General features: G+C 40.6%; 1 protein-coding gene across 4 annotated transcripts in view; it reads right to left on the bottom strand.

Annotated features, from left to right (window-relative positions):
- RORA (RAR related orphan receptor A) overlaps positions 1 to 26,660 on the bottom strand; it is a 391,429-nt gene that overhangs the window by 20,087 nt on the left and 344,682 nt on the right. For 3 of the 4 annotated variants that reach the window (XM_030015693.2, XM_030015695.1, XM_030015697.2), the window contains 3 exons: positions 10,831 to 10,916; positions 2,346 to 2,487; positions 265 to 660 (listed from right to left, as the gene is read on the bottom strand). In XM_030015693.2, the coding sequence (XP_029871553.2) occupies positions 265 to 660; positions 2,346 to 2,487; positions 10,831 to 10,916 (624 nt within the window). The remainder of the gene's footprint in view (positions 1 to 264; positions 661 to 2,345; positions 2,488 to 10,830; positions 10,917 to 26,660) is intronic. The other variant, XM_030015694.2, reaches the window with a different exon arrangement.

Here is a 26,660-nt window from a genome sequence, read left to right as displayed (position 1 = left end):
TCAAAGGGTTCTATTACAAGGACTGAAAACAAAAGCAACACTACTAGAGCAGATCAGCCACAAGCTCCTGGGATTTCTAGTCCAGTTCTGTAAGGTGTTCATCGTGCACCCCGATTAGGGTATTGTGCCCTTCACAGAAGAATGCCCATACGTGCTCACAGCTGTACTGAAGCAGCATTCTCGCTGTCACCTGGCTAAATGTGTCACTTTAATCCAAAGGGTACTATTAAGACAATTACAACGTAAGTTTTTCTCTCTCATTACCTAATTCTGCCATGGACACAGTTGGAGAGGTCTCCCCATTTGTAAAAGAACAATAAGGGAAGAAGCCCGATGCTGGTGTGTAGTCACATATTGGTTCTGGTTTGATTCCATTAATATCAAGACCCGACTGATCTGGAGAAGGCTGTATGTCTAAGTAGAAGCTGCTAACTGCAGAGTCTGCTTTGCTACCTTCAGGGGTATGCCCATCAATGTAATTACTGAGGTCATCATGTAGCTCTGTTAACCCATTGGTGGTGATATTGTATGTTGGTGTTAGTGGTTCTGCCTCTCCTGGTTGCTGCTGATGATCTCGCTGCTGCTGCTGCATTCGATGTTTCTGCACCTCCGCATACAGGCTGTCCCTCTGCTTTTTTGACATTCGACCAAACTTTACAGCTGAAATACAGACACACAATATATTACATTTCTACAAATCCACTACTGCATTTTAATTGTCTTGGGTCTTTAAATACTACACAGAAGGACACAGTATAAAAGGCAAATCAGCAGGACAGGCAGACCTAAGAATCACTTCTGTTCAGTTACAGGTAACATAGCTGCAGCATCTACTCTTTAAAAGACTGTTTTAACATGCTACTTAAATGGACCATTAGAAGTCACTCTTTTAGCTTAATTCATTAACTTTCCATTTCTATACCAAAAAGATTTTCTCTTATATGTTCACCGAAGTTGACAGATGCATCTCTTCAGCATTCAAATCCTACCTAGAAAAGTGGAAGCTAAAACAGAATACGCTGGCTTGAGATGAACTGTCCAACTCCTACTAGCTGTATATTCATACTACAAAGTGAACCTAGAATTAGGTACAAACACATGGGGTCTATCTCAAAGAGTATCAGAAGCAACCTTTCTTGATATTAGGACCGAAGCCCATGGGAAGAACCACAGAACCTGCTTTCAGCACAGCTTACTGTGACAAAGCACAAGCGTTTGCCCAGTGAATTACTCTTAAAACTATAGATGTGTGTGTGTGCGCATGCGCATGTGCATGTATGTATCTCTCCACAAAATTACGACTACTTTGAGAAGTATTAATATTAAGCGTAAGCCAGAAGGAGCTGGTTTGCAACATCCAGGGAATTCCTAAGAACATAGCATGTGATTTCGGGGACCTGTATCAGCTGTAAAAGCTTCATCATTTAGGAAGGTGACTACCACCTTGTACTTTTCTACAGGAAAGCAAACACGTCAGAGGGACTAGTCATTAACATGATCAACCATTTCAGGTTTTTAGTCTCATGCCCAATAAAAAAAATTAAGACAATGCAATTCAAGAAGTAAATGTAATCTGAAAACAATCTCCTTAATCCAGCCTCGTATACCTAGAGTAATGCATAGGTATTTGTAGAACATGTAGTGTTGCTGTCACTATGGCAGGGAAAAGACTGAGTCAGATCTTCAAACTGGCTAACCGATGGCAGCTTCATTACATCTGTGGGGGAGGTGTGCAAGTATCAGCTGCAAATCCAGTTCTAATTGAGTTACATAAGCTTCCCTTTTACAGAGCTGGCTTTTCGTCATTACAAGGTGTAATTTTGAGCTTAATATTAACAGCACTGGAACACATTTTCTTCAGAATTCTATCTTTGAAAAAACACTGTGCTGTTTTCTCTTTGCATTTTTTCCATTATTCATTATACACACGTTTAAAGTTCTCTCTATATTGTGAAACAGTTCTGATCTGTACCAATATGGCAATCAGAGTGCTACCTGCAACTATAGTATGTCACTTAAATTGGAATAGCTCATAGAGAAAGTATTCACATTACACTAAAAACCGCATCTTCAAGAAGTGACCAGAGGCAAAGCTCTTAACTGGGAACTATAATAGATGAGTATGAAAAAAAAAAAAATCAAAAAAAAATCCAAGAACTTCATACATGCCCTGATTTATATCTATTTATGTGAATATATACCAACATATAAAAACCACTCGATGATCTCAACTATCAGCCCGATGCACAATTAACTGGTAAATCCTATGTTGTTTTAGTTGAACACACAGTATACTAAACAGTATTTTACTTTTTGCAATTAAGCGATGTGTTAGCAGAGCTTACCATCTCGAGACATCCCCACAGCAAGGCATTTCTGTAATCGACAGTGTTGGCAGCGGTTTCTACTGGTTCGGTCAATCAGACAGTTCTTCTGACGAGGACAGGAGTACGTAGCATTGCTTTGCTGACTCCTTCTGAAAAAGCCCTGTAATAGAATTGCAAAATACAAGTCAAGCAGCTGTTAACTGATGGAGCAAATAAAGACTCTGAAAGGTAGCATACCTAACAGAAAATGAAGTTCAAGTGTGCTATAGTCAACTAAAGGAATTTAAGAGGGTTTGGGTCCCCCCCCGCCCCTGCCCCGAAACAAACAAAACCCAGTAACCAGTAGGAAACAGTTCATAAAAAAGTGTTACGACACATAAAGGAATTACACGTTTTTTCACTGATTTTACAGATCCCATATTACATATGGTACCCCAGTTCTTTCCAAATGAGATAAAACTAATTATAGACCTAGATTTCCTTGATTTCCTATCTTTCCTGGGTCAGCATAGATCTCCAAAATAGGGAGGATTCAACAGCTGCTCCCTATTCTGCTCTTTGGAGATGACTATGGCAGGCTCTGATGTTCAGCCTCACCAATGCATGTATGTGTTTAAAAATACAGAGCCTGATGCTGAGCAGTCCCTTCTACAAAGAACAGTTTTAAAAATTTTTTTTTTCTTAATTAGTTTGATGCTGACAACCAAGGTTTGTTCAACTCGGTGCAGGATTTAGATTTCTAAGGAGGAGGGAAGCTGAAACAGGTTTTATGTATCATCTCTTTTCTGAGTCAAATGCAATGGGTAGACCCATCTCCAAAGAAAGTTAGCGCTGGAAGGTTACGCAGTAGTTACAACTTAGTTCTCTCCATCAGAATGGTGCACGTTATTAACCACTATGCCAGCTGTTTGCTTTGAAGTTAATTTCATCTTTTTGCCACAGACTGCCCAAACGTAAGCTGGTGTGTGTGTAATACCTACTTCACAAGGATTCTGCAAAGATGCAGTCATTCTAAAGAGGCATTTGAGATCAGTGAGCACAGTATTTTAGTTTTATGTTGCCACATAATGGATTAATTAAGAGTGCTGCAAAGCAAATACTTCCTCAGAAAGGCTGGCACCTTTTAATTAAAGCTGGACTTTTACCAATTTTTTATTTATTTGAAGGCCACATTCTGGAGTCCCTCGACACATGCACACTCTGTCCAGACGCTTGGTGAAATAAACAACAGGAAGGACTTCTGCATGACAAGTAAGAGACTTCCTAGCAAACTTCCTGCAGATAGAAACATGACAAAACACTGAGATAAAGCCCCCTGCTCCATCTTATGAGGAGGACACCAGTCTTCGTTGATTATGCCCCTTTTATTAAAGCTTTAATGGGGAAGCATGGAGCATAAAAAAAATGAGGAAACTGAGGATGCCTGTCTTTAATCCTGTTTTCCTGTACATTGTTTCTCACCCATTTATTCTGGTCTTTGTTTCTATATGACTGAACCTTCTCAACTGTTTTTTAATGTTTGTCAATAGTGAGATGATCGTCACTGAGACTGAAAGTATTGCACATATTGAGCTCTGATTGAGTGCATTTCACCCTAAAGAAAACATGAAACACCATGGAAATTTCTACCATTCCAACATCACGACTGATCCCTCTGGAGGAACCAACTCTTAGGTAAGCAAGTAGCTTAATTTCCAGTTCTGTTAGCACCTTTCGTGGAGCCTGTCACTCCAGTGCAAGTATATGTGCAAGTGCAATGCGACTCACTAGAAAAACAGGATTAGGTATTGACCTGACCGGTGACTTACTGATGAAGGTTCTGCATCTCTGCATTATCAGTCCCTTAAAATTTCAGTTCTCCAAACACTTTAATAGTTGCACTGAATGACATGCTTCCCTATGAACTGTATGAAATCTGCCACCACTGAGATCCTGAAAGTCAGCTTAATCAATACGTAAAATGAACCTGGCCCAATAACCTCAAAAGATCTATACGTTTTCCTTTAGCTGAGATGTATACTGAGTCTGTATCGCCAGTTTGACATATTTCTCTCTATTAAGAATAGTCTTGTCAAGCTGAGGATTATTTTTAGTATCATAATGGAGAAAATACTGGGCTTTTTGCTTTTCCAGATTTTCCCTAGAGACACAGCTGCTCAATACATTTCAGTGTACAATATATCAGCTAAGTTACAGCTTGAAGCTAAATTTTCAATAGAGCAGAACTGCCTGAAACTGGGACCTTTAAAAGCATTTGGACTTTACAAACCAGAGATGTAGAGTAGAGTGCTTTTAAAACAAACCCTACAATGTCATGTGGGCATATTGAAAACATCAGCAGTAGCTGAAGCTAAAGCTAAAAAACCCCTTGCCTCAAACTTCAGAAATGAATCTACACTTGTCCAGAGCTCAGAAATACACGTATCTGTGATCTGGGATTGAACTGACAATAAAGTTAAACTGAGGACTTTTTACTCTCAAAGTTCTTCTATATTGTTGTCATTTATTTGTGAGCTTTCTAAGCTTTTGGTGGTCCGTGGGTCCTCATATCATTATAAGACGTGTAGGGAAGCCCCTATTACAGGAGCCTTCTGTAAGTAAATATAGTTTCTTCCTAGGTCAGTTCTCCCTCCCGCCCCCTTTACTAGAAGAAGAGAAAGGAGAGACACTATGGTCTGTTGTTCTATTCCCTTGCTTTTGCCAGAGGCACAGAGCTAGCTGTAATTTTTCCACCAGGAAGGAGGAGGTGGATGCATGTGTGGTACACGTGTATACATTCAAGCATTATGCAAACCAGCCCAGGCCACATGCTTTTAATTGCATGCGTGTTCACAACCATTATTTCACATTCAGACGATTGCCTAATGGGCCACAGGCAGAGTGGACCCCTCTTGAGCAAACACACAAACAAAACTACTGCTGCACTAAAAAAGTGACCGCGTTACACCGCTCTGACCAATGGCACGGTCTGCAGCAAGGTCTCTGGTAGTGAGTGCGTGGAGCCCTGCCTCCTTCTGATGTCAGTATAAAGATCCAGCTGATTTTGATGAGGCGTCACTGAGCTTTGCATGTCTCCCTTTTTATATAGATGTATTAACACAGTGCCAGAAGAAGAGCGGAGCAGATTACAAGCCGTAGCTTCATCTCTGCATTTCAGACTCCTATTTATATACACCACAATATATGGTTTTTCATACGCTGCCAAGAAATCAAGTTTGGGAAAAAAGGGCGCAAGAACTTTTCATCTGCAAGTCAGTTTGAATAACAACTTGTTAAAACAGAACTTTGAAATGTAAATAGCAGTTTTTGCAAAGTCTATTAATAGTTTCAATAACTTCACTGCTCAGTGGCTCGGTATGACAGACGTTTGTGTCTGAGCTTGCTCCTTAGCAGGGGAAAAGCCAGTTGTGCTTCCTTGATGTCCCAAATGGCACAGCACAGACTCCCTCTCCACTGCGGCACAGGCTGAAATGCTGATCTCATGTTTGGTCTTTTGACAAATTTTCATTTAATGAATTGATTCCTACAGTTCATTAACATACCCACTTCCACTTCTGTATACACATATGTCTTAATTAGCTGCTCATTGGCTGTTTAATTACAAGAAAACAGCTGACAGCTGCCTTGCTGCATCCTAATGGCAGACGTTTTGGAATGACTGTATGCAAGCCTGTGACAACAAAGGCTTATTCATAATCCCATGATTTATGGCTAATACTTAAAGACTTCCACGTATCATTAAGTTTTGCAATATTCTGAGCAATTAACAATTAGTTGGGGGGGGGTGTCATTCTTTTAGTGTTTTCTAAAGCAAACTATCACAAATTTTCTTCAAAGAAACATCAGAAAAATACCCTGTCATATGAAAGACAGGTGAACACTCAAATTGGATTTTTAACGCTTTTATGACAATGAGCGCATATTTAGTTGTAAAGGGAGGAAAAGTGCTGCAGCAATATTGTTTAATAAACTTCGTTAATAAAGTATTTGATAACAAAGTTATAGTGCCACTGAAAACAGAGAAAAAATGTTCAGTTTTACATATGTAAAGACAGGCATGAGGTTGAGTTTATCAGGTTATACAAGGCTTCTGAGTAGCCCTTTCTGTAACATGGCTCATCTCTTTTCCAACATGTTTTGCTTGAAATTGGCTAGGCAAAAAATTAAAAAAAGAAAAATTTCAAACGCATGAATTCGAGGTAAATGTTTGCAACACCAGTATGACACTCCATGTTCAATAGAGTTATGAAAAATTGGCGAGTAAAGAAAGCGAATGAATGAAATGAATGAACAAAAGCATTGCAAGATGGGAAATGACAATACACCAGGTACTGTTTTCTGAAGTAACAAACATGGACATTCCTTGTAGTTACAATGAACAAGACCATCTTAGGTCTTAAAAGACCCCAGAGACAAAAGCCAGTACCTATAAACCTTTAAAAATGTGAGAAATGCCCTGCACGGATGGTTTTATGAGACCAACTGCGTACAGTCAAGTAAAGAGACACTAATGCATTTGTGGGTCAGCTGGGCATGAACCGACACCACTGACAGCAAAAGCAAGTAACTGCATCTGCAAATTAAATAAAAGACATAGGTGATTAACAAAAGCTTCATTTCTAACCAAATGCTTTGCTATGTCCTTTTGAAGCATTCAGGTATTTTCTGACAATGCTAAACTGGATTCAGCTTTCAGCTATGAGAAAAAAATATGGATGTGTACAAACCACGCTCCTTTCCCAGCATGGTCCCTAATATAGAGCAAAAGGTTGTTAACGGGTTCCCAACTAATGGTTGAGGAAGTGCTCCATACAGATACTAGTTTTTTTAGTAGTGCTACTACAACAGTAGTGTTTCCAACCTTACACAGGAGAATAAACTTTTATTTCTGAGTCGTGGTACAGTCTTTGTGTCATTCTTCATCCACGCTTCTGAGACGTGATTAATCTCATCTTCCCTTTTGCCCCATTATATGTTGTATACTGGATATCAGCAATGGTCGGATAGAAAAAAAATCCTCTCTTTTAAAATTTATTTTATTTATAATCACAGGAGCCCTCCTAGATAAAGTATAAGACAGAGCCTGGCTAAAACTTACTTTTTTTCACTGGAGCGGGGGGAAGAGGAGGGCGTGTTAATTTTTTTTTTTTTTTTTAAAAGGTAGATTCAAATTCAGCTAAAAAGGTTGATGAGTTGGGATTACTCAATGATGTTTGTGCAAAACACAGCCGCTAACTTCATAAAAACTGCCAGTAATATAGCAAGGTAGGAAATGAAAACTTCTCAAGAAACCCTAATCGGCTTCATTACAAATCTTCAGTTCTAGTTTTGTGAAATGCAATATAACAACAAGAACTGGTCAGAAAACTTTCAATTATGTGAAATGCGAGGGTCACAAACCTGTAGAAGAGCAAAAGGATCAGCAAAAGTCAATTTGACAAGAGCTCGTCTGTGATTTCCTACACGATACAGATTAGGATTGCCAAGTAGGTCTTTGCAACTAAAACGTCACTTTAGGTTTTAAATAAATTACATTTCTGGTGCTTATTAGTATTTACACAGTAACACTTAAGTTAACATTACTACTAAGTAACGTTAAAGTTCACACCCAACCGGAGCGAAGAACAGTAAGAACTGAAAACATCCCACGGCGGCTGCTGCTGCTTTTGCTGCCTGTAGATCATTCTTGACAGGCCTGGCTTGAGAGGGCAGCAGCACATCTGTTCCCTGCTGATGACGAGGGCCCTGATCCTGCAATCTGATGCACACGGATGGGTTTGTAGCACCTGTGCAGAATCTCGCTGACTTCTCTGGGACTGTCTGTTGGTGCAGGACACTGGCTCCAGGAATCAGAGCACAGGACTGGGAAATAGGTCTGCGTGGCAAAGTACTTTTTACAAAGGGAGGTTAGCATAACATGAAGAGCAACGTAAGCATGCTCAAACCTGCAGAGATCATACCCACAGAAAAGCTGGGGAAAAAACCCATACCAATACACACCTGGCTCATTTGGCAGAAGCCAAGCTATGCCAACTTTTTCACCAGCCAAAATAGTTCTGTTGGGTGAGACTTTGTTGACATTACTGTGGAAGAGCATAGCACAAACAAAATCCATCTGCTACAGTAGGGCACTTTAAATGCTGTCTAGGTCACGATCATTTAAACTCTTCCTGTGACTTGTGCCCACTAGCACTCCCCTGTCACTACTTGCAGGTCATCTGGGCTCTGGCATTAAAGAAGACTGAGCTTCAGAGTTATTCCCCTCCTGACAGGGAAATAACTTAGTTAACTAAGTTCATATTCACTGGCTTTAAAATTGTGCCTGAAATTGTACGGCTAGAAAACTCTATTCTGCTACTCCAAGAGAAGGAGAAAATACCTAAATTCATTCACTGGGCCACTGTCTGTCTTACGCACACTCTGCTTTCAAGGTTCAGATGGGTTTCAGCGTGCTGAGCGTGCTTGCCCACTTGCCTTCCCTTCTGCCCTTTCCGACCAGCTGACCGTTGTGGTGGGATTCCCAGAAGCAGACCGAGGCTTGCACAGAGCTCCCGGAGAACTCAATTTATACAGAGTTTGAAGGAAAATCATTTGTTCTAAAACGTAAGGAACGGCACACGCATTTCTCACTATCAGGCTAGCATCTGTTGTTCTGACTGCTGGAGGTACACAAAGGACTTTTCTCCTAATAACTCATGTTTGTATTTATTCCCGGGAAAGCACAGTCACTCTGATGGAGGAACGCTCGGTGGTGTGTCTGTCTCTTACCCGCAGTGCTAAGTGCCTACCAGCCACATACTAACTACTGTGACTGCAAGTATGGTGCGCGCTGTTGCTTCCTTCTGCACGCAGGCGTCCTGCTGCTTTTGGTGGGGGCTTTTCTCACATATGGGACTCAGGAGAAGGCAAGGCCCAAGAACTGCATGAAGATGAAGCAAAAGATAATACGGCTGGCAGCCTTCCTCTCCTTTGGCAGCCTGTTCCTGTTCTGCAACAAGCCGTGTTGAGAAAGGCCTGTTTTCTGCATAGACGAGCGTTAGCGCTATGCTAACCTCAGTCAGTTGACAACAATGTTCGTCATGGATCCTGAGGCAATCTCTCGGGTATACTGGTCCCAGACCATTTACGGATTAAAGAGGTCTCGGACCTTGAACATAACTTGATACTCTTTGACAAGATAGTCATACAGCAGAATTCTCACTGCAAATGCCTGCCATTTCACACAGCTGAAATTTGATAAACGCTGCTCAACCACATAAAGCTGAAAAAAGCAACCACTTTATTATCAATGCATTTTTAGTGCATTTCTTGCACTTCTCACAGTAACAGCAGTTACAAAGGGCAGAAGGCGCTGTCCCACATCATTCTAATATTCTTAGATTTTTAAAAAAAATTTTGTTTCCCTTCCTTCTTACCAATACTTCCATGAGACTGAGAGAATGTGGTAATGAAAACACAAAAATCTTCCTTGGAAAAACGCAAAAGAAATCTCTATAATGTGAAAGCAAGGAAGTTACTTTTTGAGGATGGGTGGTGGTATCAAGCATGTCAGGAGAGCAGACTAGAAACTGTCATAAATATAAACTCTTCACACCTGAAGTGTAGATTAACAGCAGAAAACCTGTCAGCATGGGATTGCAACATGTACATACATGAAGAAAGCAACAAGCTAGAGCACAGCTGTACACACTGTGTCATCCTAGGCTAGCACTGTAATTCTGTACTAGTGATAAAAAGGAGTGATTAGCTTCACAGCACCCTTGCCTAGTGTTAGCGTTGTCCGATTTAGTTCTTGGTTGTGAGAGACAAACTGAACAAAATATAAATGCTTCTAGTGTAACCCTTATTCACTAGTGTTACTGAAGGTACAAATCCAGGAAAAAAATTCAAAGCCTAAACCTTACACAGCAATGGTTGCATTGCAAGGAATAGGCACTCAGGAAGTCCTGAGTATGCTGAACACCAGTAGCATGTGCTATTTGTGCAGCATCATCTTCCCATCTTCCATACCAAACAGACGAGATTTGTAACTGTAGCAGATTACAAAAGAAAACTGAGAAGTCGGAGAGCTCTCACGTATTTCAACACAGCTTCTTAGCCATTTACAAAGCAAAAATGGAGAGGGAGATTCAAGAAAGCCACAAACTCCCTCTCAAGTGAATCCACAGAACAGATTCTTTGTGGTATGCTAGAAGCAGATCATCTTTCTGTACCTCTTCTGCTTATTCACAGAGAGACAGTTTACAGTGCACGCAGCACAGCTGCATGATTTTTGAAGCTTGTTCTGAAATCTGGGGTGGGGTGGGTACGTGTGTCACAAAAATGCCGTATTTAAAACCCAAATAAAACCCGTACTTCAGAATCCCCAATTGATTTCATATTCTTTGAAACGGAATCCACCGATCCAACTTCAGCGCAATGCTTGCTCTTTAAAAAAGGAAGGAAAATAATCACTATCGAAAGGCTAAATGCCGTTTTAAGACTTAATATTTTAGAAGCTTACCTTGCAGCCTTCACATGTAATGACACCATAATGGATTCCTGATGATTTGTCTCCACAGATCTTGCATGGAATAATTTCAATTTGAGCTGCAACAGAAGCACGCAACCAGTTAATTACATTTTCTTTTAAACACCTTATAAAAGCATTCCCTGATCAGCATTTGTACAGTGAAAACTAATAACCTGCTAAACATTATACTACATTAACTATTCATTGCTGAACTGCAAGGGTCCCCTAGAGCTTTGGACTAAATTATGGCTGCTCGTTATATAATAGCTTTTGGGTTATTGAAATGGGTCATTTGAGAAGGTGTTTAAGAACCCACAAGAAGGCTAGAATCAGCATTTCAAAGCCAAAAAGAATAGGAGAGCTCACATTTTGGCCAAAGAGCTAAGATGACACTAGAAAGGTTTCTTCCAATCTTATTCATGTGAGATCATAAAAGGTAATTCTCAAGTTTGCCCTGCCTGAAAATGAACGCAACACCTTTACCAGAGGGGTCACCATCACGCCATCCAGTTCACGTGACTGGCCAATCCTAAAGCGAAGTAACAAGGTAAATAGCAACTGCATGTTACACAAGAAATCCAAAATTCACGTTATCTGCATTGAAAGTGAATTATCAGTACATATTTGTGTATTAGCTACCACAAACAAATGAGGGAGGAAAATACAGCAGTATTCTAGTCAACTTACAAAAACAAAGGAGTCAGCGCGGTCTGGAAAATGCCATAGAGATACATGATATGAAAGCCCTGATTTTTTAAATTCAACTTCATACATATAAAACATACCTACTGAATTCAGTTTAGCATGTGACAAAACTCCCTGCATCTACCTCTAAATCACAGCACTTTCCCATCTGAATACATGGATTTAAGAAGGGACTCTTGTATGCTCAGGAATACCTCTTCAACTGCTTTTGGAGTGTATGGCTGCAGTCATTTTGCTAGCAAGTCTTTTTGGATAGGACCGTGCTGAGGCAGTGCTTTACAGGATCAAAGACCAGCAGTCCGCATTTTACATACGCTTGCATGTGCTCACAGAAACACAGGCTATACGCATTAGACAGATAACCAAAAAATCCCAAGAAAGCACGTTCTCTGCCACAGTGGTGTCAGGATCAGACTACATCAGTTTTCCTGAACTGGCTTAGTCCGAACAAGAGTACAAATGCAACTCTTGCTGTGTCTCTAACTACGATATATTAACAATCAGAAGCGCTGTTAATCTCCTGTGAGGAATTGAAATCCAACACAAGATGCCCGATTGTTTCAGAGAGCTTTTATTTCTCATCCAGTTTATGGCTATCCAGACTCTGACGACACATAAAATCGCATCTAATACTGTCTTAGAATGCATTAGCTTAACTTTAGTTGTACTCTTAACACTGTTTTCAATAAGTCATGTCCACTCTTATAAAACATTGCATTTTACATGCCATTAAATCCCAAACCGACTGCTTATTATTAAACAAGAATCACCTTCCAATGCTACTGTGTGCTCCGTTTCATTGCAACCCGACATCATAGCTCAGGATCCGGCCAAAACTGTAAGATAACTATAAACTAGAAGACCAGAAGACTTTTTAGCACAGCACTGACTGTGCTAAAACACTCCTTCAAAATATTCTCCAGACGACGTCAAATGCAATGCTCGGAGCAGCTGAGTAGCACCCGAATAACACCCATTTGCTCCCAGGAACCTAACAGCAGCTAAAATGCTCTGCTGAGGAAAGGAGTGCCCAGCAGCTACAGGACTACATTGCTGTTTTCCTGACAGTTCCATATCAGCAGCTTTCAAAATATTTTCATACAGCAAGATGCCACTTGCATCTGCTTCCACCATAAGGATCTTTGCATTCTTGACCTTTAATCCCCCACCTTCCCTGCAGCAACAAAATGATCGGCTGCAATTAAAAGGTCTGTTTAGGACACTTAAGGAAGCAAATACTTCTTCCCTGCAGTCCTCCAAAAACTGTTTTAATTTCACTTTGCTCTCAGCTAACACATTAAACACAATGGAGCAGGAAGTGAACTAATAAAAGGGAAAAATAAAGTGTACGCTATTTTATTAATGCATTACATTAATTATTACTAGAGCATCATATGTCTACCAACAAAGCTTTGATCAGAACAGGTAGCATAATCCCACGTTACATCAACAAATTGAACAACAGTCTGAAGTTCACAGAAACTCAAAATTTGTATAACGTGCAGTACAAATTCAGAGACCAATCCCGTGGGCAAATTCCAGAATAGATCTACCCGTTCCCAGTTGCGCCTTTTCAAGACATGATTATTTTGCTACCCTGCTACAGTGAATCAGCAGCCCTCTCCAACTCCTTTGACAGGGTAGTGACAAAGCTTATCTCAATAGCTACATGGCAATGTATTTTTTACATTTCACTTTTATATACATAATTACTGCCTTATTTTGAATAGGTATGATATAATTGGATCTTGTTTATGTACTATCTCCAGCACATTAGTTAAATCACCCGTGAAGCCTGTCTATGCAATCTCTATTTCTTAAGCAACAGGACATTTGCAGAGTGTTTCTGAAGGAATGTAACGTGCCTTCAAAGTGATGGCCTAAAGCGAGGTTACTAATAGTCTAAAAGTGCCATAATTAGTCCCAAACGCATTTTCCAGGGTGCTTTACTGTTAGGAGAGAATCTCCACAGATCCACAAGCTCCAGCTACGCCAGCACTTGCTGACCATTGTGTGTATGAGCAGCGGCACCAAATCAGGTATAGTTTTACAATTCCAGATTTCCTCAAATTTACAACATCTTCCGGGTACTTACTTTCAATTGAGCACGCAGCATTTAAAACTTTGACTTACCATTTTACTCTGAGATACAGGACAGTGGGATGAAACTCAGAAGCATAAATTGCTTGGGACTGCCACAACCAATTGTATTACAAATTAATGCACAGAAAGACAGCAGATAAATTACTGCTCCACGTGGTTGCCTTTGCAAATCAACTCATTGAAATGGAATCCCTGTCGCAAGTTCATACACTTTCCATATAGCATGAAAGGACTTAGATACTTTAAACTTACTAAATGCAAATTGCCTGTGCCAAGATTATGCATTTTTCTTACGAGGGTGAAAATATTTTCCCTACTTTTAACTTTGACATGCAAATATGTACTTGCTAAAACCTTGTTCTTATGCAAACAAGGCAGGTGGGAAATATTTTTACACGTCAAGAATATGTTCCAACTTGGCTTCTCACATTCCCAGAGTTACATAAAGCTTCCTACTGTGCTCACATTAATTGTACCTGTTCTGTGCTTACATATATTTGTATGTTATATTTTCCAAGATTATATAAAATACTCTAATTCATGCTTTAGACTAGAATTAGCCTAAATTACAGTTTACAATTTCTGTCTCCTGGGGTGGCGCTCAGGCTGATTCTGGTTCATGCATGAGCAAATTATTTCTTAGATATGAATTGCAGAAAAAAATAAACTCTTGTGGTTGCTTAGAAACCGCTACAGATACCCAGGTGACAGATGTAGTTTGTATTCCTAGATTAAAGGCCTAAGAATCTTTCACACCCTGAAATAACAGTGCTCCAGAATACTACCAAGGACGTCCCGTGCCAAAGCCAGCAATGAATAGGAACAAAAGCCCAAACAAACCACCAAGAGCAACAAATGCAAGCTCAAGCACAGAGACCCGCCACAAGCACTGAACAAGTTGCTACATAAATGGCTCCTGAGAGAGAAAAGTGACCGCTAAGGGCTGGAGGTAGTAATCATTACAAAGTGATGTCAAACACAAGGCAAACTCATCTCCATAGGAAAGGGCACCTGACATCCACTAAGATCTCTCAGCATACGTGACTTTAACACGTAGCTACTCCTATCACTGGAATGTCCGGTCATCTTCCTTCTGCTGTAACGTCATATGATCTTCATTTTACAGCAGGAATACTGAGTGCGGACTCTTTGATTTGCTCAAAATCAGACAGAACAGGAACTTGAGCCCCAGTATACAGGGAAAAAAAGCCTGCGTTTTTCCCCTGAACCCTTCTTCTTCCTCCATCCACTATGTCTTCACTTGGCAACTGTCTGAAGTAGCTCTGGCATGCTTAAATTACCTGATTGCCTCCACCTAATTCCTAGTGAACATGCCTACCAGACAACCAGAGAGAGCACTAAACATCTTTTGTTGGCATCTGGAACAGAAGAACATGCCTTATTCCCTTCTACTCCAGGCTTCACTTCTTCCCCCAAATCTGGAACAGTTTCGCTGGGCTTGCCTGCCTTTTTCGAGCTCCCCCTCGGCCCCAACCCTCTAGACAGCCCCTCCCTCTTTATTAATTCCCACATCATGAAATGCTGCTTTATTCCTTGTCCGGTTTGAGCAGTAGAGGAGGAAAGAAATCTAATTCTGTATTTGTAAGGAAATGCTCTGTACAAGCTCATCAGAACCTTTGGTTCCTTCCTAACTCCTTGGGCAGCCTCCAATCAGGACAAGAGCCCATACAGCCACGTAGAGACGGGGCATCTTTCTCCCCAGTTCTGCCATTTAAGTAGAAACACATTGAGCCTCAACACAGGAAAGCGTATTACCAGTCCACCCTGAAGAAAACATTTTTCAAAAGAAAAAATTGTTTTCCAAAGACAGAAGTTTTCTCCTCCCCATTGGTATGTCTGAATGAAATGTTTGTTTCTAGTGAATTAATTGTCTTGGGGTAGAAAAAGGATTTTCCCATTCCTCCACCTGCTTTCACACTGTTACTTTAAAATTGTACATTCACACAGATCATGTTATTTTTTCCAATTCGTAACAGGAATGAAACCTCCGATTTGGTAGCCTGGGAAGGGCTTTTCAATGGAAGCAAAAATTGGTCCCCATTCGTGCCTTCTAGGTGAGATTCACCTAGCTGACCTGAACTATCTTGAAAGTTGGGTAATTAGCTGAAGTTAATTGTCTTGTCTGCTTCTAGAGTGATGAGGAAGGGAGGAAGAAAGAGAGAGAAAAAGAAAGGGAGGGAGAAAGCAAGAAGGAAAAAGGGAGAAGGGGCATGATTCATCTCATTCAAGACAAGCAAGATGAACCCCTGAGTGGAGATGCCTCCTCTTCACTCACCAGAGAAGGAATTTAATGATACCTTAATTACAAGCCTAACTTTTACAAGGTGAAAGTCAGGTGAGTCCTACTGCCTCTTACTATTTCTGAATTCAAAAATTAGCATTTTGTGGAAAGGAAAACCTATGTAGGAAGTGCTCCCTTCCCCTCCCGTGGTACACAGGGTCCCAATCGCCTGCGTACGCTGGCACCACTGAGATAAGAGCACTTCTATGGAGTTCCCCATCACAGCTCCCACCCTTCGGCTCTCAAGGCAGCGATATCAAGAAACCCCAGGTATACCCATTCCTTTTTTACTCTGTAAAGATGGACTTAAGCAGATACTGGTTAGTCTGCCAGACTGATCTCTATTTCTTAAAACCTCTATGGGCACCGAGCATCCTCCTCCAATGCACTGGCTTTCCGGGGAAAGCACCCTAACCGAAATTGCTAGCTGAACTGACGACTTTCCTCGAGGCTAGACGTGGAATACGTACAACAGCCAGGACTGCGGCTGGGATCTCCTGGGTCTCAGGGTACTGCTTAAGAAGTTATCCCTTCTTTAACTGCAAGAAAGGTTTAAATTCCTTTCCCTGAACACGGCTCGCCTGTCCCCCGCTTCACGGGGTATGTACAATTTTGCAGCTAATTCAGAAGGGCTTTGAAATAAATATGATACATATACAAACTGGGCTAACCTGCTTCTAAAGGGATGCAGTTTATGCCAGACATCACTGCTAGTGCCGTTTGTAAGTATATTGATTAAATTAGGAGGCGTACATATTCACTGACATATTCATACATATTCATTGACTCAAACAAGGATACTGCATGTAATGTGGTATTTAAAGCAACATAATATCTGATCACAAACTGAATTAACAAGGAATGATTTTACTATATAATATTCTAATCTTCCTGCATTTTCAGCTTCATTACCTAAATAATTTGCTCTGTCATGTACCCTAAGTAATTTGAGCTGGCTGCAAATTACTTGCCTCTGAACACCTGCAGCTTACAAATGCTGCAGTTCTACTAAACTGAAAGCTAGTGGCAGCACAGTTCTGCCCATTCCATTAATATACTACGTTAAGGGACCATCTGTCCACTCATATATATTAAAATACTTAAACCCCCTGTACTTGTAAGGATGATGGCTGGTTGGTAGACGTCTGAGCCATTTTTAGAACACACGGCAAGTGTTTTGATCAAGAGCTGATGGAATTTACCAGCCCACTCCTTGTACAAAAGGTTTGTTTATTCGATATACAATCCCCACCGTAATGGCATTCTGGCCACGAGCAGGTCCGCTGGAGATTGCGGTGATACAACTAGTAACAAGTAGCTCCCGAGAAGAACTAACAAAGCTTGGTATCCTAAAGCTTTGTGTCTCACGATTGGATTTTCTGGGGTCCAGTAAGGTTGAAATTCCAGCAGAAGCCTTCCCAGCACTTGGAACATTCCTTGTGTCTTCCTCTCCTTTACAGATTCTCCTAACTGTAGCTGAGCTCAGGCTGCGCAGTGTCCCCCAGTGGAGTATCAGTTGGGTATCTTTCTGGGTATGGTTTTCAATTTTCATGAAACGTGTAGGAACACATCTTTGGGACTGCTGATGCTCTCGAGCTTGGCTGAAATGGTTTTGGAAATGAGGAGGATTGGGGTGATGGGCAAAAAAACCAGACAAACACAAACAACCTCTCCAAGCCTTGTTTCCTTAGGAAATCACACTAGTAATAAAATAAAATAAATACTGAGGTTATGCTGGTACAAATCCTTTGAAGTCTGTGGGTGTGATGGGTGGAGTAGAAACGAACATGGCCACCAAAGTATTAATTAAAAGTAAAGTATGAGCAACACCTCAAACACACAAGGCAGAAATGCCGCAATTGCCAAGACTAGCTCTTTGGGCCTGAACACAGCTGGATCCCTCTTAGTAGGTCACTTGATACTGTGCAGCACTCCATTAATGCTAAAAACATTTGGCTTCAAAGAGCATTAAAGGAGATGCACGATAAATAGTACGGAACAGCCTGAGCACTTTTGGGGCTTGCAAGACTGACTTGTAGGAATAAATCTAAATTCTTTCAACCTCTGTAACTGATTTGGACACACTGAAGGGAACAGTGCAGTAGGAGCTCATATTCTCATGCCAGGATCACTGACACTTATGTCTATTGTCTTTCTTTAAGCCAAGAAATTTTACTTACACAAATGTTAATTTAAAGAACTAAAGCTCTGCTATGACATGAAGCGCTGGCTTCAACAAAGACACTTGAACATCTAATGAAAGAAGGCTATATGGAAAATGGTTTGGATTCTCCAACAGGCAAAACTATTTATGCGAAGTTGTTGCGGTGAGGTCTCTGTATATTTTTAATGTTTTATTCAAATAGAAAATTGCTGAAAAACCTTAGTAGACCATCATAAAATTCTTATAAAAAAAATTAAAACAAAAAGAAATCCCAACACAAACAATCTAGGACTTCTGCAAGTGTTTAGGAGCACAAACAAGCTAAAAACCGACTGAAGGTTTTCAGAGGAACTCAAGAGAGATGATGTTTGCTCCCTCTCGGTCATGTGTGCAACACCAAGTGATTTTTATTTTCCTTCTGTATAACAGTCTTATCTCTCTCCACTGTCTTGGCTTTATCCATCCAGAAAGATTCTCATTCTTTTTTGACCCAGCAATGTAAGTTGGTATCTCAACATTTGTATCACCAAGCAACTGAAGGCTTATTTTTTCTTGTACTTCTGAGGAAAAAAGACCAGCAATCTCGTTTGCAGGTGAAAACTAGGTGATTTGATTTCCCTTGTTGAAGGAATGACATGTAGAGACAACTCTAGCTTGGGACTCTGGTCACATTATGAAACCATACCACAGACCAAACGATAATATCAAACCACTGAACTACAAGCCTAGGCTCAAAATAATCAGAACTGCCACATCCAGATGTGTTCAGTTGTCCAGGAGCACAGAAAAGTAGTTCTTTGGAGAATCAATCTCTGGTTACCTCCCAGGGCATACAGCTAACATGTTCCCAGTTTGTGAAGTCCAGGGAGTTCTGAAAGCTCCAGCTTTGTTACTACTTTCATGAACTTAAATGAAACACAAATCATGAAGATGGCTGAAATATACACCAAGAGATGTACACTGTAGTAAGACAGAGAATAATGATGTTCTTTTGAGGAAAAGATAAAACCAAGAAAAACTGAAGCACCAACTCTGAATATAAATTCTCTCTCTTTATAGTGGAGGAGAAGATTCATTCACTAGACACAACACACAGGCACAGTAACAAGATATAGTAACCAAGCTTACTGGCAAAGAAAAAGAACTGGGAAAGAACAAAGGGAAAATTGTTGCTATGCAATGTCCTATGCATTTCAAAACCAAAGCATTTGAAGACTAGTTTGATTATTTCAATATGGTCCGAAGAGAATTCCAAATTTGTCCCATAATATTTTGACTTCTCACTTTCTTTCTTGGTGGCTCAGGTGCTTATGGATAAGCATTTAACCATTTTATTCCCCTCTTCTTCTCTGGCTGAAAATTAACCGTAGTTATACTGGCTATGATGCACACAATTTGGAGTATGATTTCTCTGAAGACTAGGCTAAATGTAGTTCTTGTTAAATAAAGCAATTCAGAAAAACAGTTTTTCACAAGAAAAGGAAACACGCTGACACTGCAATCCTGTGACTCTCTTTAATGAAATATAATACAGTTTTAATCAAAGCCCTGAACTGCATGTCAAGAAATAGATACTACAATCCTCATTCTAGTGCTGATTTGCTGTGTGAATAGGGATGCTAGTTGGTGTCTCGTTTTCTCTATCTACGCAATCAGAATAAACGTTCTTCACCTCTATCTACGGATATTTTAGGTGACTGGTACTTACTGGCAAAACTTGGGTCTTGGTCTTATGAGCTAAGAAACTAGTGAGCAGACCTCCAGACAAACAGATCTCCAGCGATTTGCATTGCTTAGATAAAAGTTGCCACAAAACTACACAATAGGACTGCTAGTTGTCTGAATTTTGTTAAGTTTCCTTTTTTAACTTAAAAACAAAGCTTATGGGTTTAATTACACAGCTACGAAACATTGCTCTTGACAAAATTACACAAAACACAAATTTTAGAAGCAACATAGGTGTGAGCTATTACCACAGTAACTGCCAACACTGACTACTTCTGCTCCGATTTGCTACTGCGTTTATTCAGTAAGCAGCAAGCTAGTGCTTATGTCAGTCCATGCTGTATGTTTTTACAGGATTTTAGAGCTCACTCAGGTTTTAACATCCCTAACTTCTTCCTACAGATAACCACTAACCTGGGGCATTTGTGAACAGGAACACCTACAGCAGGGGCATAAGCCCAGTTCTGCTATGATACAATCTATACCATGCCACTGTGCTGCTAGAACAAACCCATGCGTATTGTCTGTCGAATAAAAAAAAAAAAAAAAAGAAGTGAGCTTGTAGGCCAAGACGCATGTGCACCTTGAGGCAGGGAAAGTGCCCTTATACACTCAATCACACTGAGTTTTCTCGTAGTCTTTGCAACTTCTTTTTCTCTTACGTTGGGAAAAGCAAATCTACACCAATTTCTCCTTCCTGGTGTATGTTGCTCTTTCATTTTGTAGTATTAATGGAGAGGAAAACAGGAGGTGAAATCTGCAGGAGAACATAAATCAAAGTACATTTATTTGCTGGGGCTAGCTGGACAACACTAAATGCATTCTCCCCGCTCCCACCAAAAAGAAACTTGTGCCGAAAAGCTTAAATGTATTTGTACTTCTGTCCAATTTCCCAATTCTCTGGATGACACTAATAAAGACTTCATTTTAATAAAGAAAGTCTTTTCATAATGTAGTGTTTCAGAGTGAAAATCTAAATTACCTCTGACATTCGCTCCACAGATTAATGCACAGAGCCCCCATTTTATATGAAATTTCCTACTCTCAAGTGTTGGACCTGGCCTTCTGAAGATGGGAATTTGTTAACTCAAATGCTGCCCTCCCACCTTCTTTTCCCTAATTAAGCGTACTGGCTTAGGGGAACATCTCAATATTTCTGTTTATTTGCTTGCAGTAGGAAAACAAAGAACTTACCAACCAACTCATCAATTTTAAGCACCACTTCAGCAAGTCAGCTACAAGTATCACAGCACAACAACCTTTACTTGAATTATTTTCCACAGGTTGCAAACAGTCTTAAATGATCAACACTTTGAAGGCAATCATTTTAGTCCCTATTACAAAGCGTGTAGTTACTGTATGCAGGATTATGAGAGTAAATTACTTGCTACCTAAATTACGCTAGCGTTCATTAAGGAAAGATCTTTTACTAGTTTTTTAGAACAGTGGTAAAGGGGTACTTAAAGAGTCTTAGACTTCCTTTTATACAATATGAAATCTCCATCATTTGACTTTGTTAAAAAGCTATGTACATTTGTGCTATTCATTTGCAAAACTACACCTCAGTTCAATGTCTCATTAGGCTATCTACTAGCACAAATCAAATGACACCTACAGTTACTAGATTAAAAAAAAAAAACAAATCAAACCACCTGGGAAAAGCTAATCACTTGCAACATGGTGTCAAAATTATTAACAATTTCAACTAACTTCATTAACAAGGTGACAGGCTTCTGAATCGTTAAAAGGACATTAGGTCAGTGAGACTACAGCACCAGCTAACTGTGGATAACGCTGCAATGTTATTCCTTCTACGCATACGCACGTAGCTTTCAGATCAAGCATTAATAATTCCTGATACTACTACTTAGAAGGTTGTCTCTGATTAGCAACCCATCACCACCAGATGTTCTCTATCACAATGCACACACTTTCCTTTATACTTATTATTTGGCCAAGTCAAGTTCCACTTTACAGTCAGTTTCTCAGAGATAGCAACAGTCAGTTTGGAAAAAGGAATATGGAATGAACTCGGAAGAGGTAACAAAGCAGGGGGGAATCCAGTAAGGTAAGTGTCCCTTTAAACAAAGTGTTTGTCATGATTCAGCTTTGTCCTACCACTTTGCCAGGCTGCACAAATTTTATTAAGGGTTTGGCCTCTGCAGAAATTGCAGGATGTATCACTGCGTATATTGAGAAATGAGACTTTGTACGATTAAGTTAAAGCCAGGCAAACATGGCTGGTGCAGAAGCCAGTTCCTTACAAGAGAGCTGCACTTTGATGAAAAACCACTCAAAACCTGAATTTACTTCTAGAAGAAAAAGTTGCAGAAAAAAAAAAAAAGTATTTCACCCAGACTAGAAACTCCATCATTCTGAGGTGACTACATCTGCATTTTTAAGATTTTTTTCTTTTTCTTTCTGGCTGTACATGAATTTGATGTCATTAAAAAGGCTTCCTTTGATGCTGAATGCCAAGTAGAATCATTAGTTTCTCACAAAGGTGCGCTCTAAATGTCTAGTTTAAATTTTCATTTTCAGATGATTCATCTGAGAGATGAACAATAACAACCAAAACCAACTTCAGAACTCTAAACAGTAAAACACTTTTTAGCTGCACTCACTCATTTATTAACTCCCTCCAACACCTCCTTCCTGGATTCACATGGCAGCCAACACTGAGCATGAATTCTGCAACTCCTTCTGTGATATACAGCTATTGGAAGCAAACCACAACCAAACCTTACAAAAGAATTTTTTCTGAAGTCTGTATCCTGCATCTTTCTAGCTGATACAGTTGCCCACAAAAATGTTTTTGAAAATTACAAGCTTGTGAAAAGAAAAAGTCTAGCAAAAGCTCTTCCTTTGCCACAATTAGATTAGGTGCTATGACCTTCATTAAAACCCTTTCTTTTGCCTACTCATTTCACAGCATTTAATTTCCTGCCTCTCAGTGATTAAACCAACTGAAAGGTAGTAGATAAAGCAAGTTTGCTTGCTGTTTCAAACAGATATATTAATGTTTTACGCTTAAAAAGCTTTCAAAGTGTCGTCAGACACTGATTAACAAACACTGTGCATAAAACCATGTCTGATGTCAGACTGTGGCAGCAGATATGTGACTGAAACTTAGTACAACAGCTCTGTTGCAATGCTGTACGCACAGGATACCTCCATTGCATACATTAAGGAAGCTTAAAGTTAAGCTTCACATATTTAAACACTAACAAAGTCTACTTAATGGCAGCCTTCAAAATGACAGTGGCCTCCTAATCTGCTGGAGATAAAGAAGTGCCAAGATTAATGATTACATAAGTGCATCGCAGAGCCCAGAAACAATAATCAGCTCTTCTGTTGTTATTTGTGTACAAAGGCTATTAGAGTCATCTGACATTCCAAAATCCAATTTAAAGTTGTTAAACCCCTTTCACGTACTTATTTGAGGTTGGAAAACGGAGAGGTTCGAAAAGGGAAAGGAAGGGTTTGATTTCCTAATTCTTTTCCCCAAGCCAAATCTCTCTTTAACAAATGCAAAAAAATAAGCTTTTAAACAACGCCTGGAGTAACCAATATTGCTGTCGAAAGAATAATACCAATAAAACCCTAACATACTTAGATAGAAAATTTTAAAATACTGACTACAAGCAAACCAAGTAACTATTCTATAGGGAAAGACCCCCATTGAGTTGAGCGTGTCACCGACATCAGCTGCGCAACTCTGACAAAAGAGGCTGTCTTCAGCAAATCAGCAGGGTGAGAAACCAAAGGTGCTCAGGCACCAAACACCCATCTCTGTCTAGTAATGGACTCGGTGAGAATTCATTCTTTGGATTCATATTGGCACAGTATTGCTTGCAAGACACCAGACCGCTCTTGGTGAAATAAGGCAAACGACAGGTCTGACTGCAGCCTCTCTTAAGTATCATGCAATCAATTCTTTTTCACAAATATCCTTCAAAATTCCAAACAACCCTCTTTGTTTCTGGCAGAAGACTGAAAAGCAAGTTCAAAACCAAAATGAACGAACTGGTCTTCTCCTGGTTCCTGTGTTGCTCCTTCGCCTCCACGGATGACACAGAGAATGGGACAGGAAAAAAAGGTAGCTACGTCCCTGCCCTCTCCATCTGATCGATGGGTCGTGCTTCCCCCCCCAGGCTGACTGCACAAGGGGGACAGCCCGGAGCTGGGGGCTTTGTCAGCAGCCACGCGTACGGCGGGTGAACGGGCACGCGGCACGTCGCGCTTGCCTCTCAGGGGAGCCATCAATTACAATCCCGTTTGTAGCACAGATCACTGCAGCCCTGAATGCAGAATTCTCCGCTGGCTTCAAAATTCACAGACAGGGCACCTGAGCAGGCCCTGGCTCTCAGACAGGAGGGGCGTGCGTGGCAGACAGACCTACGGACCAACTGCTGCAACTTGATCTTGTGGGCGATGAGCTGGGCCTTGTGCTGAACCGGTGGTGGCGGCAGCCGCTGCCCTCCTGGGGAAAAGTTTACTAGTCTGGGAGCAATCAGCCTCCGGAGACCACAGGCCCCACTCCGTCAGCTTGGTGGTGACTTTCCCTCCTTGTATCAAGAGAGAGGCGAGGTGACAGCTGTGATTCAAGCTAATGAAGGTAATCACGAGAATACGTGTAAAGGAAGGGCAAGATGCCGACTGTCACAACCGAGCTTGCATAGCGGCAGATCCGAGGCAGGGTCTCTCCTTCCCTGTTGCGACATCGGTAGTAAAACAGCCTCAGTTTCTTGTACAGCAGAAAGGAACCATTATGGACGATGTGCAGAAGTTTTTCCTTTAGGGCTGCGAAGTGATTTTCTAGTGTTCCCTAAGGTAAAGTCAATTAAGTGATAACTGCATCTGTGCAGAGAGTATTCAAAATGCTAATACCCCCACCCAGATAAGTCTTCAACTTTGCCTGCTTATATTTATCTCCAGCTCTTAGAAATTATTGCCGTGAATGCTCCAGTGCCTTCACTCATTATCTTTGCAATCCTGCTTCTTCCTAACAAAACGGCAAAAAGCACAACGCGTAAGAGCTGTACCATTCTGACCACACTGGGGAGTAAAATGATACAAGCAAAGAAGTATCAGCTGATCTACTGCAGTGTAGCTACTGGCATATTTTGCTGCTCTCAAAGTTCGTTCAGCTTTTCATCTTACCTATAGAGGTAAGAAAATCTGCTATGCCATCAGAAGTTCACATGCTATAGAAATAACAGCAGTCTGCATCATGAATTATCTAACACGATTTACCGCTCAGGGAAAAGAAAAGCTATCATGTTTGGTGTTGTGCCATTTGGCCATCAGACTCTAAAATTTTAATGTTTGTTATCTTTGCAATGGAGATAACATAATGCTGGTCTCAGGCACCTGCCTTTAAGATGGCTTCCTCACCTCAACATGGCATGACTCATGTTACGTAAGTCTCTGGCCACACATGTTCAGTGTGACCCCATGTTTTTAAGTGAAAATACCCCCACATTGAAGCTGAAAAACCCAGTACTGAAAACAAAGGAACTTGATGATGTGCTGACTTACCATCAACATCTATATGAATGCCTTAATACTTTATTACTTGCATTTATAAAAACCACAAAATTGCAAAACGGCCACCAAAAAAACCCAAACAGAGAATACTGACATCTTTTCAAACAAGTCTGACAGTACAGACTGTCCCACAGTCTGGGCAGAATACACACATTGGGTAGAATAAGAGTACGAACAGGAGATTACAGAATAAAATGACTGACAGTCAACTATTGCTAAATACATTTGACAGATTAAAAGGAAAAACCCGACTTGCTTCATGTGGTTAACACCAGGTTCTAAAGGCCAAATCACCCATAAAGGTAGAAGCTGACAAGTAGTGAATGTATTGGATTTGTGTTTCCTCAAATAAAGGAGTCTTGATAAAAGTTAGAAGAAAATAATAGAAACAGCACCTGTATTATTGCAATCATTTTATCCAAACACAATCCAAATCATTTAATGAGCTAAGCTTCATCACTTTGTCAGGACAAGAAAACAACCTTGTAACCAGAGCTGAATGAAGCCATACAGTAACTTACCAAGAATGACGAACATAATCTCTCAACCCTTTCAGGACGGTCTTTACCCATCATTCATAGAATCATAGAATAGAATCATAGAATCATTTAGGCTGGAAAAGACCTTCAAGATCATTGAGTCCAACCATCATCTGTGCCCACTAAACCATGTTCTGGAGTGCCTTGTCCATGCGCTTTTTGAATACCTCCAGGGATGGGTGACTCAACCACTTCCCTGGGCAGCCTGTTCCAATGTCTGACAACCCTCTCAGTAAAGAAATTTTTCCTAATATCCAAGCTAAACCTCCCTTGCTGCAACTTGAGGCCATTTCCTCTCGTCCTATCTCCAGCCCCCTGACAGAAGAGACCAGCACCCACCTCACTACAACCCCCTTTCTTGCTGATGTTTCTTTCTACGCTTATGTTCTGCATGCATGAGAAAACAGACAAGAACGAACGCCAGGGAACTCCAAATTACTACAGTTTTAACACTGTACTATTTTAAAGGCCTCACTCACACACACAGTCAGTTACTGTCCTGTCCTCGATAAAGACCCAAAAGGTTTAACCAGAACTCCCCCATTCCTCTCTCAGAAGAATACTTGCAGCGTAACTTTGATTATCCAAAGCTCCCAGGGGACAAATGGAAGCAGAGATAAGTGGGGGAGCAGCCAGAGGTCTTCTGAGAATAATGCAAGTGAGAGGAGAGGAAATAAATTCCACAAAGCCAAACTGTTGACTCAGCCCAGCCCTAAAGTTTCCCTATTCCTGA

Source organism: Aquila chrysaetos, chromosome 5 (genome assembly GCF_900496995.4).
Source record: "Aquila chrysaetos chrysaetos chromosome 5, bAquChr1.4, whole genome shotgun sequence".
NCBI classification, from domain to species: domain Eukaryota; kingdom Metazoa; phylum Chordata; class Aves; order Accipitriformes; family Accipitridae; genus Aquila; species Aquila chrysaetos.
This window is presented reverse-complemented; position numbering and strand designations above follow the sequence as displayed.